Raw genomic sequence first — 21,571 nt, 5'->3', positions numbered from 1 at the left:
GTTTGATTTTTAAAATATATACAGTAAAAAACTATATTTTTAACACATGTTCTCAGTCTTGAAGAATACTAAAAGTCTTACTGTATTTTTCTTTTTTTTTTTTAAAGATTTATTTATTATGTATGCAGTACTCTGCCTACACATACCTGCTGGAAGAAGGTGCTAGATCTCATTATAGATGATTATAAGCCTCCATGTGGTTGCTGGGAATTGAACTCAGGAAGAGTTGGAAGAGCAGACAATGCTCTTAACCACTGAACTATCTCTCCAGCCCAACTGTATATTTCTATAGTTATGTTAAGCTCAGAATTAAAAAGCACTTGTCATTTTTCAGTGAATTCATTTATCATAATAGAAGCTTCTGAGGTAACAAGACTAATGGAGATGATTGGGTATGGTGAGACATACCTTTAATCCTAGCACTTGGGAGCTCTGAGTTGGAGGCCAGCTTGATCTACATAGAAAATTCTTGGCCAGCCAGGGATATATGGTGATATGCTATCTCAGAGAGGGAGAGAATAAAGGAGAGATAAGATTTATATCACAAGTAATTTTTTTTAATAAAGGCCAACTTTTATATTTTTCATTAAAGTATCAGTTTATTGTCTTTTATATTCTTAATCACAGATGCCTAAAGACCATAAGGGAAAATGCTTCTAAAACATTATAAAAATACAGATATTTATTTAGTTTGTATCCAGGGATGGAGGAGTGGCTTGGTATACCCATGAAGGCGGAGGGCAGCTTGTAGTCTTGCCTTTTATTGTGTTTGTCGTAAGGCTTGGTAGCAGTTGCCTTCTCCTGCACAGCCATTTTGCCAGGCTGTATAACATTTCTCTTTAATTATGGAAGACATAAAATGCTAAGTATGTTCTAGCACCATTCTTGTTTCTAGAGACTTGTTTGCTCAATTATTGTTAGTATTTTATTCCTGTTGTGTATGATTTGGAAATTGAATTGTTTCTTCCTAAATGAAGTTTTAATAAATTTAAATTTTTATTCATTTCTTCAGTTCTCTTTGGGAAAACTAATAAAAGACAGTTTGACTTGCACTTAAATTCTTGGATTGCATTTTGTTTTAGCATCATTCGTGATTTCCCGCATGCTGGGCCACAGTTGCTTGGTGGAATCTTAGCAGATGAGATGGGTCTCGGAAAGACCGTGGAAGTTCTGGCTCTGATTCTGACACATACTCGACAAGATGTCAGACAGGATGGTCTCACCCTTCCTGAGGTACAGAGAAATACTCCAGTGCTCTGGAGGGTGGGAACAAAGGATGTCAAGTGGCCCTCAAGTTGACCTGAACCATGCATTGTATGAAAACGGCTTGTTTTCGTAGTTGATTACCTTCCAGTGCCTGTGGAAGCTTGGACATTGGTTACCCAGCAGGATTTTCTTAAGGGTATAGACCAACTAGTAAGAGGATTTGTAGTATTAAGTTACCAATCTTCCAAATAGTCAGCAGAGAACTCCTTTACAATAAGTATGCTGTTAACTTCAGATATCTTGTCAACACATAAAGTGTTGACATATTGCCACTTAATGTCTTTAAGAACTGTCTGTTTAATTTATTAATTATTAATTAATCTATTGATTGACTGATAGCTTAATAGTAATACATTATTAGATGGAATAGATTTTGTATAAACATATGAATTTTTCAGTTTACAAAAATAATTTCTTATATCTCCCAGTAGAGAAACCTGAAGCCAGCACATTAAATCCTGCTGAATTTACCCCCTAATCAAAGGTAGAACTGTAAGAACCTTCATGAACCACCAGGCCCACAGTGTTAACGTGTATGTAATCTGTTGATGAATTCATGTACATTTAGTAAACCTTACAGGTTCCAATAATAAAAGTAAAAAAAAAATCTTCATATATATATTAAAGTGCATATATTTATATAAATTTATGTGAGTACATTTTTATAAATTTACATAAATATATACATATGATGCAGGGGTTGGTGAGGTGTCTCAGCAATTAGGAGCTCTGAGCTCTGGCTGCTCTTTTAGAGGACCCCGGTTGGATTTCCAGCATTCATCTATAGGGCAACTAACCATCTGAAACTCTAGATCCAGATGATGCCTCTATGTCTTCTGGCTTCTGTGGGCACAAAATACTTGTGCTCCGACACACATGCAGGCAAAATACCCTTACACTTAAAAGTAAATCTTGTTTTAAAAAGGACACTGTATATGACTTAAAGTATTAATTTCTTTCAGAAATTACATATTTTATTTCTCAACTCTTACTAAATTTATGTATCAATTTTATTTTCAAATGTTTCTTTAAAAGTTACTTTCAGAAATTCCCTACATTTAGGTAATTTAAATAGTGTACACAAATTTAAAAATGATAGCTAGCTGTAAGCTCCAAAGTGAAATAAATTTTATATAGTAATCTCTTTCATGGTTGTTTATGACTATTTCTATATACGTACTCTAACTATGTATATAACACTTCTTTAATAGAAGGGTTAATTATAATAACTGAGAGTACTGAACACAAAATATTTCAACTAACAAATATTACATGTTTCAGGGGAAAGTGGTGAATTATTTCATCCCATCTCATTGTCCTAAAGGAAAGGTGAAAAATAGAGAAATCCAGGATACAGAATATGAACCGAAAGAGAAAATTCACTGCCCCCGTAAGTGGCTTTTTATAGTGATTTTTCACCATAGTTTTATGATACCCTTAGAAAGAGCTTAATCATAAAAACTAGTTGTTGGTTTTTTGGGTTTTTGATTGTATTCAACATAAGAGCATGGTTACAGTTACAATATCAAAAATAAAGAGTTGGTCTCAGTACTACTAGTTAAGTATATTATATTTAAATTTCTGTTTTGTTTATTTTCAAGTGTAGTTATTACAGTTTTTTTTTTAGCAGATGAACTTTTAAGAAATGGTAGCATAGCATATACTTTGACATCAGAAATTTTATTTTATAATTTGAATGATTGTTGTTTTGTCAAACTAACAAATTAGCCTAATATTTCTATGTATAATTATTTCTACTACAGTAATTTTTTCTTAATTCAAGCTAAATTTTTATTACATATTCTTTAGAATGATTCTAGACTGCATTAAGTCCTATATTTGTTTTCTTTTTTTTTTTTTTTTTTTTTTTTTTATTTTTTATTTATTTATTTATTTATTTTTATCAGTTACATTTTATTAACTCTGTATCCCAGCCATGTCCCGATCCCTCATTCCCTCCCAGTCCCTCCCTCCCTCCCTCATCTCCATCGTGCCCCTTTCCAAGTCCACTGATAGGGGGGACCTCCTCCCCATTCATCTGATCCTGTTTTATCAGGTATCTTCAGGACTGGCTGCAAAGCCCTCCTCTGTGGCCTAACAGGACTGCTCCTCCCTTCGGGGGTGGGGAGACCAAAGAGCCAGTCATTGAGTTCCTGTTAGAAATAGTCCCTGTTCCCCTCACTTTGGGAAACCAATTGGTTACTGAGCTACCACAGGCTACATCTGAGTGGAGGTTCTAGGTTATATCCATACATGGTCCTTGGTTGAATGTCAGTCTCAGAAAAGACCCTGTGCCCAGATATATTTGGTCCTTGTGGAGCTCCTATCCTTTCCCCATCAGACTAACTCCCCTTCTTTCTTATGATTCCCTGTACTCTGCCAAAGGTTTGGTCATGAGTCTTTGCTTTGAAAACACTGCTAGTTAGAGTCTTTCAGATGCGCTCAGTAGACTCCTGTCATACGTTCAATGCACATCCCATCTGTCTTTCTAAATGAGGATTGATCATCTTACCCCATGTCCACTCAATTGATTATCTTTTTTAGGTGTATAGATTTCATTATGTTTATCATATCTTATAGGTCTATATAAGTGAGTATATCCCATGTTTGTCTTTCTCCTTCTGGGATATTTCACTCAGAATGATCTTTTCTAGATCCCACCATTTGCCTGCAAATTTCATGATTTCCTCCTTTTTGATTGCTGAGTAGTATTCCATTGTATAAAAATACCACAATTTCTGTACCCATTCCAGCGTTGATGGACATCTGGGTTGTTTCCAGGTTCTGGCTATTACAAATAGAGCTGCTATAAACATGATTGAGCAAGTGTCCTTTTTGTGTACTTGAACAAACTTTGGGTATATACCTAGCAGTGGTATAGCTGGGTCTGGAGGAAGCACTATTCCTATTTGTCTTAGAAAGCGCCAGATATCTTTCCAGAGTGGTTGTACCAGTTTACATTCCCACCAGCAGTGGAGGAGGGTTCCCCTTTCTCCACATCCTCTCCAGCATGTGTTATCGCTTGAGTTTTTCATCTTGGCCATTCTGATGGGTGTAAGGTGATATCTCAGGGTCGTTTTGATTTGCATTTCCCTGATGGCTAATGAGGATGAGCATTTCTTTAAGTGTTTTTCTGCCATTCGATATTCCTCTGTCGAGAATTCTCTGTTTAGCTCTGTTCCCCATTTTTTAATTGGATTACTTGGTTTGCTGCTTTTCAGCTTCTTTAGTTCTTTGTATATACTGGATATTAGTCCTCTGTCAGATAAAGGGTTAGTGAAGATTCTTTCCCAATCTGTAGGCAGTCGTTTTGTTTTGATGATGGTATCCTTTGCTTTACAGAAACTTTTCAGTTTCATGAGGTCCCATTTATTGATTGTTGCTCTTAGAGCCTGTGCTGTTGGTGTTCTGTTCAGGAAGTTGTCTCCTGTGCCAATGAGTTCTAGGCTGTTCCCCACTTTTTTTTCCAATTGATTTAGGGTATCTGGTTTTATGTTGAGGTCCTTGATCCACTTTGACTTTAGTTTTGTGCAGGGTGATAAATATGGATCTATTTTCATTTTTCTGCATGTAGACATCCAGTTGGTCCAGCACCATTTGTTGAAGATGCTGTCTTTTTTCCATTGAATGGAATTGGCTTCTTTGTCGAATATCGAGTATTCATAGGTGTGTGGATTTAGTTCTGGGTCTTCTATGCGGTTCCATTGATCCTCCTTTCTGTTTCTATGCCAATACCATGCAGTTTTTATTACTGTTGCCCTGTAGTACAGCTTGAGATCAGGAATGGAGATACCTCCAGATGATCTGTTGTTGTACAGGATCGTTTTGGAGATTCTGGGTTTTTTGTTTCTCCATATGAAGCTGAGAATCTTTTTTTCAAGGTCTGTAAAGAATTGAGTTGGTATTTTGATGGGAATTGCATTGAATCTGTAGATTGCTTTTGGCAGTATGGCCATTTTCACAATGTTAATCCTACCAATCCATGAGCACGGGAGATCTTTCCATCTTCTGATATCTTCTTCGATTTCTTTCTTCAGAGACTTGAAGTTTTTCTCAAACAGGTCTTTCACTTGCTTGGTTAGAGTCACACCAAGGTACTTTATGTTATTAGTGGCTATTGTGAAGGGTGTTGTTTCCCTAATTTCTTTCTCAGCCTTTTTGTCTTTGGTATATAGGAGGGCTTCTGATTTTTTTGAGTTGATTTTGTATCCTGCCACTTTGCTGAAAGTGTTTATCAGCTGAAGGAGTTCTCTGGTTGAATTTTTGGGGTCGCTCATGTATACTATCATATCATCTGCAAATAGTGACACTTTGACCTCTTCCTTTCCGATTTGTATCCCCTTGATCTCCTTTAGTTGTCTTATTGCTCTGGCTAGGACTTCAAGTACTATGTTGAAGAGATATGGGGACAATGGACAGCCTTGTCTTGTCCCTGATTTCAGTGGGATTGATTTAAGTTTCTCTCCATTGAGTTTGATGTTAGCTATAGGCTTGCTATATATTGCCTTTACTATGTTTAGGTATGTGCCTTGTATCCCTGATCTCTCCAAGACTTTAAACATGAATGGGTGTTGGACTTTGTCAAATGCTTTTTCGGCGTCTAAGGAGATGATCATGTGGTTTTTCTCCTTCAGTTTGTTTATGTGGTGGATTACATTGATGGATTTCCGTATGTTGAACCACCCTTGCATGCCTGGGATGAAGCCTACTTGGTCATGGTGGATGATATCTTTGATGTGTTCTTGGATTCGGTTTGCAAGTATTTTATTAAGTATTTTTGCGTCAATGTTCATAAGAGAGATAGGCCTAAAGTTCTCTTTTTTTGTTGCGTCTTTGTGTGGTTTAGGTATTAAGGTGACTGTGGCTTCATAGAATGAGTTTGGTAGTGTTCCTTCTGTTTCTATTTTGTGGAATAGCTTGAGGAGAATTGGAGTTAGCACTTCTTTGAAGGTCTTGTAGAATTCTGTGCTGAAGCCATCTGGTCCAGGGCTTTTTTTGGAGGGGAGACTGTTAATAACTGCTTCGATTTCCTTGGGAGATATAGGGCTATTCAGTCTTTCTACCTGATCTTGACTTAGTTTTGGTAGATGGAATCTTTCAAGAAAATTATCCATTTCATTCAGATTCTCAAATTTTGTGGCATATAGGCTTTTGTAGTATGACCTAATAATTGTTTGGATTTCCTCAATGTCTGTGGTTATGTCCCCATTTTCATTTCTGATTTTGCTGATCTGGATAGTTTCTCTCTGCTTTTTAGTTAGTTTGGCTAAGGGTTTGTCTATCTTGTTGATTTTCTCAAAGAACCAGCTTTTTGTTTCATTGATTCTTTGGATAGTTTTATTTGTTTCTAGTTGATTGATTTCAGCCCTTAGTTTGATTATTTCCAGCCGTCTGCTCCTCTTGGGTGTATCTGCTTCTTTTTTTTCTAGGGTTTTCAGTTGGGCCATTAAGTTGTTTGTATGTGATGTTACGAATTTCTTCTTGCAGGCACTTAGTGCTATAAATTTTCCTCTGAGCACTGCTTTCAATGTGTCCCATAAATTTGGGTATGTTGTGCCTTCCTTTTCATTGAATTCTAGGAAGTCTTTAATTTCTTTCTTTATTTCTTCCTTAACCCAGCTGTCATTGAGTAGTAAGTTGTTCAGTTTCCATGTGCGTGTCGGCTTTTTGTTGTTTCTGTTGTTGTTGAGGTCGAGCTTTAGTCCATGGTGGTCAGATAGTATACAAGGGATTATTTCAATCCTTTTGTATCTGTTGAGGCTTGCTTTGTGGCCCACTATATGGTCTATTTTGGAAAAGGTTCCATGCGGTGCTGAAAAGAAGGTGTACTCTTTTGAGTTTGGGTGAAATGATCTGTAGACGTCTATTAGGTCCATTTGATTTAGGGATTCTGTGAGTGCTTTTATTTCCCTATTTGGTGTCTGTCTAGTTGATCTGTCCCTTGGTGAGAGCGGAGTGTTGAAGTCTCCGACTATTAAGGTATTAGGATCAATGTATGATTTAAGCTTTAATAATGTTTCATTTACGAATGTCGGTGCTCTTGTATTTGGGGCATAGATATTCAAGATTGTGATGTCCTCTTGGTGGATTTTTCCTTTGATGAGAATATAGTGGCCCTCCTTATCTTTTTTGATTAACTTGGGTTGAAAGTCTATTTTATTAGATATTAGGATGGCTACTCCAGCTTGTTTTCTGGAACCGTTTGCTTGAAAAATAGTTTTCCAGCCCTTTACTCTGAGGTAGTGTTTATCTTTGTTGCATAGGTGTGTTTCTTGGATGCAACAGAATGTTGGATCCTGTTTCCTTAACCATTCTGTTAGCCTGTGTCTTTTTATTGGTGAGTTGAGTCCATTGATATTGATAGATAATAGTGACCAATGCATGTTAGTTCCTTTTGTAATGGAGTCGATGATCTAACTCAGTTTCATTGCTTGTTTTCTTTTCATTTTTGTTGGGACATTATCTGTATGCCCTGTTTTCTTGGGTGAATTTGTTTTCATTGGATTGGAGTTTTCCTTCTAGTATCTTCTGTAGGGATGGTTTGCTGTGTAGATATTGTATAAATTTAGTTTTGTCATGGAATATTTTGTTTTCTCCATCTATGTTGATTGAAAGCTTTGCAGGGTATAGTAGTCTGGGTTGACATTTGTGATCTCTTAGAGTCTCCATGATACTTGCCCAGGCCCTTCTGGCTTTCATAGTTTCTGATGAGAAGTCCGGCGTGATTCTGATAGGTCTACCTTCATATGTTACTTGGCCTTTTTCCCTTGCTGCTTTTAATATCTTTTCTTTGTTCTGTAGATTTAGTGTTTTGACTATGATGTGACGTGATGTGTTTCTTTTCTGGTCTAGTCTATTTGGAGTTCTGTAGGCCTCTTGTATATTTATGGACATCTCTTTCTTTAAGTTGGGAAAATTTTCTTCTATGATTTTCTTGAAAATATTTTCTGGACCTTGGAGTCTGGAGTCTTCTTTTTCATGAATTCCTATTATTCTTAGATTTTGTCTTTTCATAGCATCCTTGATTTCTTGGATATTTTGTGATTGGAACTTTTCTGATTTTACTTTTTCTTTGAGAGAAGTATCCATTTCTGCAAGTGTGTCTTCAGCTCCAGAGATTCTCTCTTCCATCTCTTGTATTCTGTTGGTGATGCTTACTTTTGTGGTTCCTGATCTTTTCTCCAAGTTCTCCAGCTCAAGGGTTTTCTCATTTTGTGTTTTCTTTATTGATTCTAATTCTGTTTTCATGCCTTGCACCATTTCTTTCATGTGTTTGAATTTGGATTCCTGTCTCTCTACGATGGCCTCTATTTCTTTTTTCATTTCCTTCTTATATGCCACTAATTTTTCCTCTACTTGTGTATCTATTTGTTTGGCTATGTTTGCCTGTGTTTCTTTAAGGATATTGTCTATTTCTTCTTTCTTTGCCTCCAATTGACTGGCCATCTCTTTGAAAGACTTGTTCATTTCCTCCTTATGAGCCTCAGATAATTGGGCAAGCATGGCTTTAAAATCATTTTCCTGTGCTTCTGCTGAATTGGTGTATCCACCGATTTTGGCGTTTGCTGGTGAAGTCATGATGTCCTGATTTATGTTGGAAGTGTTCTTTCGCCTACCTCTGGCCATTGGCTTATCTGAAACCTTCCCTGTTTGTTTTTGGATTCTGCAGATCAGACTGGTGCTGTCTCTCTCTGGTGTCTGGAGAGTTCTTCAGGAAGCTGAGCACTCTTAGCGTGTGCTGAGGACTAGCTGTACCTGTGGGAGGAAAGTACGCAGGCGCAAACGGGGCAAATGCAAGCGTGTGTGTGTGTGTGTGTGCGCGCGCGCGCGCGCGCGTGCGTGTCTGTGTGTGTAAGTGTGCGTGGATGAGTTTCTCGAGGGACAGAGTGATGGCTAATGTTGAACCCTTGAGTGTGTGGGAGGGGCTCTGCACTGTATATGTCGCAGGCGCTAATGATGATCGCAGCGCAATTTCTGGCATTAACTGTCTTAGCTCCTCAATCAGGCCCACAGGGCAGGAACTTCAATGCCTCTAGTGCCCCTCTGTTTCCCAAAGTGGGTATGTGGGTGGGAGGGGGGTTCGATGCCTGGCTTCTGATTTAGAAGGACCCAGGATCTGGGGAACTGCAGATTCTCAAGGATGCACTCACTTACAGGCAGGTCTCTTGGCCGAGATCGTGGTATCCGGGGCTCTCTGCTCTCTGGTTTGGCCCTGCTTCTTTGATGTGTTCCGCCAGTTCTGTGCTGCTGTCACTGCCAGGTTCTGAGGTCTTGCTGCAGCTGGAGATTTCAGGGTGGTCACTTCAGCAGGGATGGGGTAACCAGGCTCTCTGTTCTCTGGTTTGGCCCTGGTTAGTCTTAATCTGGAGGGCTGTGGTGCCCCGCCAGTTCAGTGCTGCTCCGCCTCCACGTCCCCCTGTAACTGGAGACTGGGTTGCTAGTCCCAAAGCTTTCTGGGAAGTCCTGGGATCTCTTCGTTGTGCTCTCCAAGCTTGGGAGGCCCAGCGCCTGGTGTGTCCAGGTTGTATGACGTTTCTGCCTGGTTTTGGTGAGTATATAGCGTATTCTCTGTCACTGTGGGATTGGACGGGCCGCACCGTCAGTGATGGCGATCCTGCGGAGCTAGTATGGTGTCTAGCAGATTCGTGCCCTGGGAGGATGGCGTAGCCGCTGCGCGAATCTGGGAGTCCGGGGCACGTACTGCTGGCTTTTGTCTGCTGCTAAAGTGCTTGGGGCTCCGTCTCAGCGGCTGTATACCCCAGGCAGTTAGGTCTGTGCTGAGAAAGATGAGTCAGCTGTGCCGCTGTGCCGAGGAGGAAGGAGGTCTGGGGGAAGGGAGTGCCGCAAGAACAAAGGATCGTTTCTCTCCTTCCCCAAGCAAGTCTCCGGGTGACCGGAGGCCAAAGTTTTCACCTCCTGCGATGTTCTCTGGTGTTCAGAAAGCCTCGCTGTGGTTTTCCTGGGTTGGGGGTCCTTCCATTCTCCAACTCAGAAGATCAGGTATCCCACCGCTCAGAAACTGTGTGTGCTAGTCGCCATCTTGGCTCCGCCCCCCCTATATTTGTTTTCTTAACCCAGTCCTTAATGAAGATTAATGTTGAAATTCATTTCAGTTATTATGAATAATTAGCATATCCTTTTGTCTGTCCACTTGTACATTTAGCTACACGTGTGATGATTCTAACAGCTGTGAAAGAAATGAATGGGAAAAAAGGAGTTTCTCTTCTTTCCATCTATAAATATGTCAGCTCTATATTCAGATACGATGTTCAGCGGAACCGGAGTCTTCTGAAGCGAATGCTGAAGTGTTTAATCTTTGAAGGTCTTGTGAAGCAGATCAAAGGCCATGGTTTCTCTGGTACTTTTACACTGGGCAAGAATTACAAAGAAGAAGATATATTTGATAAAACAAAAAAGCAGGTAACACCATTTATTACTCATATTCAATGCCGTACAGAATAAATAGATAGATCTTACCTTGACACTGAAGCTTTCAAAGTTTGCAGACAAAAATCAAAACAAGTAAGGAAAAACACCATAGCATTGACTTACATTTTCTACTTTCTGAATATAAGTGCCATAAATAATAATAACTTTATTTTAGTTACTTTTGAACCCAGAGAAGTATGGTTGGCTCATTAGAGGTACTCAATGAGATCAACTCTAAAATTAGTTGGTTTAATATACGTTAAAGTTTAAGATAAGATGTCTTTTGTTATGCTGGTGTATGTAGTTACAGACTTTGCTCCCAACTTTAGAAATATTAAAGTCTCAAATTTACATATACCTACTTATATATGCTTTATGTCTTTTATATATAAAGTTATCATGTTCTCGGTGCTATCATCCTGTAAAACATTTATATTTTGGTATAAAGCTGTTCGTTGGACTAGTAATTTAAATTTGCTTTTAGGAACGAACGTAGATGCAGTACATGTAAACATCATCAAGGAAAGACTACTGACAAATATGAAAGCCTTTTCCTCCCCTTTGCTTGGCCACTGTAAGAGATGGTAGAGGAAACGGACAGACAATTCATCTCTTGGAGTAGAGAGCCAGCTTGTGCCCAAGCAAGCACAGCAGTGAGCCACCAGGAGGGGAAATCTCCAATCAGTGCCATTGTTCTTGTGTTAATATCCTGGCTCTTCTTTTTGTCCTGAGTCCTGATAACATTTTTCGGGGAGCTGTTCACCTTCCTGTTTGTCATACCCTGCTTTTATTACTTGCCCTTTGTAGGGAGTTCTATAGTGTGCCGTTACTTTTTACTATTCAGAGAGCTGTTGAGACCAGATACCAAATATACTTTTTATTTGTACCTTAGAATCTGATACAGTGCCTGGCCCAGAACTGACATTCAAACCATAATAAAATCAAAGATAGAAGTCTGTTTACTGAATGCAGGAAATGGTAGATCAGCTTTCACTTTCTTCATACCTGATGATTTTGGAATTGTATGTACTCTAATTTTCTGTTATTTGATTTCAGTAGACTTTCAATCATAAAACATTAATAACAAAGGGATAACCTCCCTGTGTCTTTCTGACATGTAAACTTACAGGGATCAAGTAGAGCTTTTGATTCTTTGAAGGTGACAGTGGGAGATCTTTTAGAGGGTCAGTTAGAATACGTTTATGAGAACAAGTCTTATTGGGTGAATGGGTGGTAAAGACACTGTTGAATTTATTTGTAAAGTGTATACATAAATTTAAGAGTTTAATTTCACAATTATAACTTTATTGGCACGTGTTAATTAAACAATTCTTTTTCATAGGCAATGGGGATTCCAAGGAAGATCCAGAAAGAGTTAAGGAAGTCAGTGAGCAAGGACACAGATTCTGAATACCTGCCATCATCCAACACTTCTGATGATGATGATGATCCTTATTATTATTACTGTAAGGCCAGAAAAAATCGTAGTAATTTGAAGAAAAAACCTGTTTTAGTCACTAAAAAGGAGAAGAGTCAGGCTTGCAGTTTGGATTCTCAAGTTCACATTCCAACTGCTGGAGACTCTGCAAGCACTGATTCTCATGTGTTGGAAAATACTAGTGTCTATGAAGATAAGCAAAACCAGAAAGCAAAAGACCATGCTGAGTCTCCAAACCCTGCTCCTGAGGACTTCCCACATTCTAACAGTGCGGGTCCCTGTGAGACCTCTGATTACCGTTTTGAGTGCATATGTGGTGAATTTGATCAGAATGGCTGCAAACCAAGAGTTCAGTGTCTGAGGTGTCACCTGTGGCAGCATGCGAAATGTGTGAATTATGAGGAGAAGAATCTGAAGGTTAAGCCTTTTTACTGCCCCCACTGCCTTGTTGCAATGGATCCAGTGTCAACAAGAGCAACTCTGATTATCTCTCCAAGCTCCATTTGCCACCAGTGGGTGGATGAAATCAACCGGCATGTGAGATCATCATCTCTTCGAGTTTTGGTAAGGCAGTGGGGTTACAGAAGGATGTAGAAACATATAAGTTTTTGCTTCATTTTGACAGTTTTCATCATGGTTTTTGTTTGGTTTTATTTATTTTTATTATTATATTTACTTGGATGGAGGATCAGGGCAGGGTTTCATGAAGCCCAGGTACCTTCAAGGATGAATTGAACTCCTGATCATTCTGCCTCTACCTCCCAAGAACTAAATTTTATTATGTATGATTTTACCTTCTTTATGCTTTTATTTTCCAAAGTTCTCTGTTAGTATTTTTATACTTTTTTTTCCCCTAGTAAGTTGACCCAAGGCCTTGACTATGTCAGACAAGTACTCTAGCACTGAGCCTCGTTACTGTCATCCTCTGCTTGTTTATTCCTAATGCTATTTTTCATGACACTGGAACTGCTGTCCCAGAACTGAAAAGGAGAAATGGAACAGTAGATTATGTTCTTTTCTGACTTGCAAATTTTAGAAGTAGAGAGTATATTAATATGAAAGCTTTTTAAAAATTCTGGTTCAAGATGAAAATGATTTGGTACAGCATTTGTAATTTCAGAGGGAGATACAGTCCTAGGGTAGCATAGTGTAATTGCAGATGCCCATTTAACCTTGTAGATCCATAACTGTCCTCTGGAGCCTCAGTTGCCTCATTAGAATGACAAGTACTCACTTTAGCAAGTATTTATTTGGTACCTGCCATTTTCCAGGAACTATGCTGAATTCTGAAAGCAGCCTCTCACAGTCTTGCTTGTTAATTAGTTGGTCAAGTACTTGACCATAGTCATTGAGTGGAATTGTTACATGGCTGCCTTCCTTTTTCCTCCCATGAAAAAGCGTAGATTTTACATAGTTAGCCATTGCCATGGACTTGGGGCAATAAATAAAACATGGTTTTTACCATTTAGAAGCTGTGTTCTGTGGGGATAATATTTTCAGTCTTAGCTCCTTTTTTTTTGTTTGTTTCACTTATAGGTAATTTTATTACATCCTTTTTTTTTCACAGTTATTTATTATTTATTTCACAGTTATTTATTGAATAACAGACATTCACAAGGTTCCCCAATTTTAAAAGCTGCAATTTGCCGCATCATCGCATCTATTTTGTTACTTTGATAGTGGCAAATGCAGGTTTTTTTGTTTTTGTTTTTTTTTATTAATTACACTTTATTCACTTTGTAGCCCCCATAAGCCCCTCCCTCTCCCCTCCCGATCCCACCTTCCCTCCCCCTTCTTCACACATGCCCCTTCCCAAGTCCACTGATAGGGGAGGTCCTCCTCTGCTTCCTTCTGATCTTAGTCTATCAGATCACATCAGGAGTGCCTGCATTGTCATCTTCTGTGCCCTGGTAAGGCTGCTCCTCCCTCAGGGGGTGGTGATCAAAGAGCAGGCCAAACAGTTTATGTCAGAGGCAGTCCCTCTTCCCTTTACTCTGTAACCCACTTGGACACTAAACTGCCATGGGCTACATCTGTGCAGGGGTTCTAGGTTATCTCCATGCATGGTACTTTTTTGGAGTATGAGTCTCTGGGAAGACCCCTGTGTTCAAATTTTCTGGTTCTGTTGCTCTCCTTGTGGAGTTCCTCTCCTCTCCAGATTTCTATTTCCCACTCTTACATAAGATTCCATGCACTCTGCCCAACAGTTGGCCATAAGTGTCAGCAATCTCCTTCTGTTTTGAGCAAGTCGCTGTTTCCGCTGTTTGGGAAAGGAGAAGCACTTAACAGTATTGGAATTTGGAGACAGTGCTTTACACAGCGTATGGACAGGATGATACCTCATAAATGATAGCTGTGATTACTCTGCTTCCCATATCAGTGTATTCCCACATCCCTAATGAGTCCATCTATGAACCCACTCATATTCTTACCCCTTTTTTTCCAGTTGAAAGAACCCTAAGCCTTGCTTCAAAATCTAACTGGAAACATTAGTTCCTCTGAGTTAACTGTTAGTTGCACAATTGGTCTTTTCACCAATGCTGTCAAAATTGCTTTGTAATGTTTCTATTTGCCTTGTTTATGTCACTTGGCTCCCACACTAAAACATAATCTTTCTCCAGACGGTTGTGCAATCTGTCTCTAGTATGTGTGGCCAAAAGCAAATTTAGAAAGGGCTCAGTTCAGTAGGGATATAAATAATTGAATACTTCTTTGGCCTTTGCCGTGGTTTTCATTAATAACTCTTGGTGCTGATTATTTCCCAGGTATACCAAGGAGTGAAGAAAGATGGCTTCTTACAGCCTCATTTTTTGGCAGAACAAGATATAGTTATCATTACCTATGATGTTCTTCGTTCAGAACTAAACTATGTCGATATCCCACATAGCAATAGTGAGGATGGCCGTCGCCTGAGGAACCAGAAGCGCTATATGGCCATTCCCAGCCCTCTGGTAGCAGTGGAGTGGTGGAGGATCTGTCTTGATGAGGCTCAGATGGTTGAATGCCCTACAGTAAAAGTAAGTCTCTGCAGCATCTTTAGTGCTGAGGAAGAAAGAGCATACATAGTCAGTAGGTTGATGTTTAGTTAACCACAGTACTGATAGTGCTTAAATGTTTGTTGCTAAACAAATAATGTACTATGAACTACATAACTTTTGAAATTATTCTAATTCTCTGAATGATGCTTCTTTATAGAATACTTAAATACTTGAATGTCGGTGTATGACACAGTTCAAAGTAAACTGTGTTTAGGGACTTTTAAATTATCTTAGTAGCCTATAGCAAACAGCTACAGAAAATGTCCCTTATATATAGAAATTTAGTATATCTCTGGGTGTGTATCAGGTCTTCCTCTGTGACTCTACCTGTTGTTTAAGATGGTTTCTAACTATACCTGGAGCTTGATGATTAGCTAGTCTGGCTGGCCTTCCAGTCCTAGTGATTCTGCTGCCTTTAATTCCCCAGTGCTAGGTTTTAACTGCTGTGCATGTTAAAGCTTTGTACTTTGGTGCTGGGGATCCAACCACAGGGCCTAGTACTGTATAGCAAGTAATTTACAGACTGAGCCATCTCCCAACTCCCATATTCTCTTTATTTCTGTCTCCAGTGACCAGTCTGTAACCTGCACTAAATTGATGAATCATCATATCTTAAAACACAAAAGCTTACCTCTATAGTAGAGACTGGTGAAGGGAGTATATTCATTCAGGATGTTTTTTCCTTCTCTGCATGTTTGAACTACCCCTACATCTCAGGGTGGCTCATGGTGAGCCTATTAATGAGAACCATTGTATTGGCTACTGGCTCATTGAGTATTACATTCAACAACAAGTGTGAAAACTATTAAATAAAAGATGTATTTTACTTGAAATGCAGCTCATTAGGAGTCTGGGAATATAGAAATACGGGAATTCAGCTGTAGTGGGACATTTGCATGAAGAAATAAATATATGCCTGATTTCATTTTAGTTCCTTTTTTTTTTTTTTTTTCATTAGGCTGCAGAAATGGCCCAGCGTTTGAGTGGAATTAATCGGTGGTGCATCAGTGGCACTCCAGTGCAGAGAGGATTGGAGGGTAATGTAGGCTTTCCTCAGTTACCATGTATGAAGAGCTTTCTTGTGGAAAGAGTACTGCTGTGATTAATTTTTGTCAAAGTCTTTATTTCACTATATGTTTAGTTAGAGTTTGCTTGTAAAAGTGTAAATGGAACTTGGGTGATTCTTCAGTATATGTAAGAACAGATACATAGTGAGGACTCCCATTGCTTTAAATTGGCCAAATATTTTACTCATTCCACAGTATAGATACAGGTCTGAATTTAACCCATGTTCCAAAGAATAAGGTTTAAAACCTGAGAAGAAAGGAAAGCATGAGAGAGAGAGACAATTAAATTTTATAGTAAGGGGTACTGGAGACAGTGACAGCTAAGTTAAAATATGCAACACTGTTAAATGAATAAGATAGGAGAAAATTCTCTGTAATAGAGGAAACAGACATTTGAAGGTAATATGGCAGCAGCAGACCTCAAAAGAGTATCAGTATAGCTAATGTACAAAGAGCTGTGGAAATGCAGACACTGGATGGGTAGGGATACAGAAAGCCAAAAAAAAAAAAAAAACCTTTTAGATAGTAACAGAGTATTTTTTAAAATTCTTTATTAATTATACTTTATTCACTTTGTATCCCCCCTGTGGTTCCCTCCCTCCTCCCATCCCAATCCCTCCCTTCCTCCATCCTCTGCATGCATGCCCCTCCCCAAGTCCACTGGTAGAGGAGGTCTCTTTTCCTTCTTTCTGATCCTAGTCAATTAGGTCTCATCAGGAGTGGCTGCATTGTCTTCTTCTGTGGCCTGGTAATGCTGCTTCCCCCTCCAGGGGAGGTAATTAAAGAGCAGGGCAATCAGTTCATGTCAGAGACAGTCCCTGTTCCTATTAAAATGGAACCGATTTGGATACTGAGCTGCTATGGTTTACATCTGTGCAGGGGTCTTAGGTTATCTCCATGCATGCTACTTGGTTGGAGTATCAGTCTCAGGAAAGACCCCTGTGCTCAGATTTTTTGGTTCTGTTGCTCTCCTTGTGGACCTCCCGTCCTCTTCAGATCTTACTGTTTCCCATGTCTTTCCTAAGATTCCCTGCACTCTGCCCAGAGGTTGCCCATAAGTCTTAGCATGTACATTGATAGTCTGCAGGGCAGAGTCTTTCAGAGTTCTTCTGTGTCAGGCTCCTGACTTGCTCCCTCCTTTCTCCTTCTTCTGATGTCCATCCTTCTTTGCCTTTCTGGATAGGAACTGAGCATTTTAGCAAGTGTCCTCACTATGATTAGTTTCTTTAGATGTACAGATTTTAGTAGGTTTATCCTATATTATATGTCTATATGAATGAGTATATATACCATGTGCATCTTTCTGCTTCTGGGATAGCTCACTCAGGATGATCTTTTCCAGATCCTACCATTTACCTGCAAATTTCATGATTTCCTTGTTTTTTATTGCTGAGTAATATTCCATTGTGTAGATTTACCACAATTTCTGTATCCATTCCTCCACTGAGGGTCATCGGGGCTGTTTCCAGCTTCTGGCTATTAAAAATAAGGCTGTTACAAACATGGTTGAGCAAATGTCCTTACTATGTACTTGAGATTCTTTTGGATATATGCCTAGGAGTGGTATAGATGGATCTTGAGGAAGCGCTATTCCTAGTTGTCTGAGGAAGCTCCAGATTGCTTTCCAGAGTGGTTGTACAAGTTTACATTCCCACCAGCAGTGGAGGAGGGTTCCCCTTCTTCCACAACCTCTCCAACATGTGTTGTCACTTGAGTTTTTCATCTTGGTCATTCTGATGGGTGTAAGGTGAAATCTAGGGTTGTTTTGATTTTCATTTCCCTTATGACTAAGGATGTTGAACATTTAAGTGTTTCTCTGCCATTCGATATTCCTCTATCGAGAATTCTCTGTTTAGCTCTGTACTCCATTTTTTTAATTGGATTTCTTGGTTTGTTGCTGTTTAACTTCTTGAGTTCTTTATATGTACTGGATATTAGTCCTCTGTCAGATATAGGGTTGGTGAAGATCCTTTCCTAATCTATAGGCAGTCATTTTGTTCGGGCGACAGTGTCCTTTGCTCTACAGAAGCTTTTCAGTGTCATGATTACCCATTTATTGATTGTTGCTCTTAGAGCCTGTGCTGTTGGTGTTCTATTCAGGAAGTTGTTTCCTATGCCAACGAGTTCAAGGCTCTTCCCCACTTTTTCTTCTAAGCGGTTTAGTGTGTCTGGTTTTATATTGAGGTCTTTGATCCACTTGTACTGTAGTTTTGTGCAGGTTGATGAATATGGATCTATTTGCATTTTTCTGCATGTAGACATCCAGTTAAACCAGAACCACTTTGTTGAAGATGCTGTATTTTTTCCATTAAATGGTTTTGGCATCTTTGTCAAAAATCAGGTGTCCATAATTGTGTGGATTTATGTTAGGGTCTTCTATTAAATTCCATTGATCCACCAGTCTTTTTCTATGCCAGTACCATGCCCATGGAGTTTTTAGTATTGTTGTTCTATAGTACAGCTTGAGATCAGGGATGGAGATACCTCCTGAAGGTCTTTTACTGTAGAGAATTGTTTTAGCAATTTTGGGTTTCTTTTTGTTCCATATGAAGGTAAGAACTTTTCTTTTAAGATGTGTAAAGAATTGTGTTGGTAATTTGATGGGAATTGTTGGTAATTTGATGGAGATTGCTTTTGGTAAGATGGCCATTTTTACTATATTAATCCTGCCAAGCCATGAGCATGGGAGATATTTCAATCTTCTAATATCTTCTACTAATTCTTTCTTTAGAGACTGGAAATTTTTTTCATACAAGTCTTTGCCTTGTTTGGATAGGTTCACACCAAGGTACTTTATGTCATTTTTGGCTTTTGTGAAGGGTGTTGTTTCCCTAATTTCTTTCTCGGCCCTTTTGTCTTTTGTATGCAGGAGGGATACTGATTTTTTTGAATTAATTTTGTATCCAGCCACTTTGCTGAATGTGTTAGTCAGCTGTAGGAGTTCCCTGGTAGAATTTTTGGGGTCACTCAGGTATACTATCATATCATCTGCAAATAGGGATAATTTGACTTTTTCCTTTTCAATTTGTATCCCCTTGATCTCCTTCAATTGTCTTATTGCTCTAGCAAGGACTTCGAGAACATGTTGAAGAGATATGGAGTGGGCAGCCTTGTCTTGTCCCTGATTTCAGTGGGATTGATTAAAGCTTTTCTCCATTTAGTTTGATGTTGGCTATAAGCTTGCTATATATTGTTTTTACTATGTTTAGATATGTGCCTTGTATCCCTGATTTCTCCAAGACTTTGAACATGAATGGATGTTGGATTTTGTGAAATGCCTTTTCAGCATCTAAGGAGATGATTATGTGGTTTTTCTCCTTCAGTTTGTTTATGTGGTGGATCACATTGATGGATTTCCATGTATTGAACCACCCCTGCATGCCTGGGATGAGGCCTACTTGGTCATAGTGGATGATATCTTTGATGTGTTCTTGGATTTGGTTTGCAAGTATTTTGTTGAGTATTTTTGCATCGATGTTCATCAGGGAGATTGGGCTGAAATTCTCTTTGTTAGGTCTTTGTGACCTAGGTACCAAGGTGGCTATGGCTTCATAGAATGAGTTTGGTAGTGTTCCTTCTGTTTCTATTTTGTGGAATAGTTTGGAGAGTATTGGTTTTAGATCTTCTTTGAAGGTCTGGTAGAATTCTGCGCTGAAACAATCTGGCCCTGGGCTTTTTTTGCATGGTAGACTTTTGATGACAGCTTCTATTTCCTTAGGGGCTATAGGACAATTTAATTGATTTACCTGGTCTTGATTCAGCTTTGTCATGTGGAATCAATCAAGAAAATTGTACATTTCATTTAGATTTTCAAATTTTGTGGCATATAGGGTTTTAAAGTAAGACCTAATGATTGTTTGGATTTTTTCAGTGTCTGTGGTTATATCCCCCTTTTCGTTTTTGATTTTGTTGATTTGGATAGTGTCTCTCTGCCTTTTAGTTAGTTTGGTTGTCAATCTTGTTGATTTTCTCAAAGAACCAGCTCTTGGTTTCATTGATTCTTTGAATTGTTTTGTTTGTTTCTAATTGATTGATTTCAGCCCTGAGTTTGATTATTTCCAGCCATCTACTTCTCTTCGGTGTGTCTGGTTTTTGTTTTTTGTTTTTTTCTAGGAATTTTAAGTGAGCCATTACGTTGCTTGCATGAGATGTTTCGAATTTCTTCTTGAAGGCACTTAGTGCTATGAACTTTCCTCTTAGCACTGCTTTCATTGTGTCCCATGAGTTTGGGTATGTTGTGCCTTCATTTTCATTGAATTCTAGGAAGTCTTTAATTTCTTTTTTTATTTCTTCCCTGATCTAACTGTCATTTAGTAGCAAGTTGTTCAGTTTCCATGTGTGTGTAGGCTTTTTGATATATTTGTCATTGAGGTCCAGCTTTATTCCATGGTGATCAGATAGGATACAAGGGATTATTTCAATCTTCTTGTATCTGTTGAGTCTTGCTTTGTGACCAACTATATGGTCTATTTTGGAGAAGGTTCCATGAGGTACTGAGAAGAAGGTAAATTCTTTTGTGTTTGGGTGAAAGGTTCTGTAGATGTCCATGAAGTCCATTTGATTCATGACCTCTGTCGGAGTTATTGTTTCTTTGTTTAATTTCTGTTTTGTTGACTGGTCCTTTGTTGAGAGCGGGATGTTGAAGTCTCTCACTATTAATGTGTGGGGGTCTATGTGTGGTTTAAGTTTTATTAAAGATTCTTCTACAAATGTGGGTGCACTTGCATTTGGGGCATAGAAGTTCAGGATTGTGATATCTTCCTGGTGGATTTTTTCCCTTTATGAGTATGAAGTGTCCTTCTCTATCTCTTTTGATTAATTTTGGTTGAATGTCTATTTTATTTTATATTAGAAAGTTACTCCAGCTTGCTTCTTGGGTCCATTTGCTTAGAAAACTGTCTTCCACCCCTTTACTCTCAGGTAATGTCTTTCTTTGTGATTTAGGTATGTTTCTTGTATGCAACAGATTGTTGGGTCTTGCTTATGCATCCATTCTGTTAGTCTGTGTCTTTTTATTGGAGAATTGAGTCCATTGATGTTGAGGGAAAATAATGACCAGTGGCTGTTAAATCCTTTGATGTTGATGTTGGCTATGGTAATGTTTTCGTGTTTTTGACTACTTTTTGTTTTGCTGTAGTGAGGTTATTTATTTCCTGTGTTTTCTTGAAAGTAGTTAGTTTTCATGGGTTGTATTTTTCCTTCTAGTATCTTCTGTAATGCTGGATTTGTGTGTAGGTATTGTTGAAATTTGTTTTTGTTGTTGAATATCTTGTTTTCTCTGTTTATGAAGACTGAGAGTTTTGCTGGGTACATTAGTGTAGGCTGACATCTGT

At 38.7% G+C, this 21,571-nt stretch overlaps 1 protein-coding gene across 6 annotated transcripts in view; it reads left to right on the top strand.

The window, feature by feature from the left end:
* Positions 1-21,571, top strand: part of Shprh (SNF2 histone linker PHD RING helicase) — a 94,570-nt gene that overhangs the window by 13,821 nt on the left and 59,178 nt on the right. For 5 of the 6 annotated variants that reach the window (XM_060380279.1, XM_060380281.1, XM_060380278.1 and 2 more), the window contains exons 6-11: positions 1,083-1,233; positions 2,548-2,656; positions 10,430-10,686; positions 12,038-12,697; positions 14,899-15,150; positions 16,130-16,208. In XM_060380279.1, the coding sequence (XP_060236262.1) occupies positions 1,083-1,233; positions 2,548-2,656; positions 10,430-10,686; positions 12,038-12,697; positions 14,899-15,150; positions 16,130-16,208 (1,508 nt within the window). Of the gene's footprint in view, positions 1-1,082; positions 1,234-2,547; positions 2,657-10,429; positions 10,687-12,037; positions 12,698-14,898; positions 15,151-16,129; positions 16,209-21,571 lie in introns of those variants that run through there. The other variant, XM_060380283.1, reaches the window with a different exon arrangement.

Source organism: Meriones unguiculatus, chromosome 3 (genome assembly GCF_030254825.1).
Source record: "Meriones unguiculatus strain TT.TT164.6M chromosome 3, Bangor_MerUng_6.1, whole genome shotgun sequence".
Classification (NCBI taxonomy): Eukaryota; Metazoa; Chordata; class Mammalia; order Rodentia; family Muridae; genus Meriones; species Meriones unguiculatus.
This window is presented reverse-complemented; position numbering and strand designations above follow the sequence as displayed.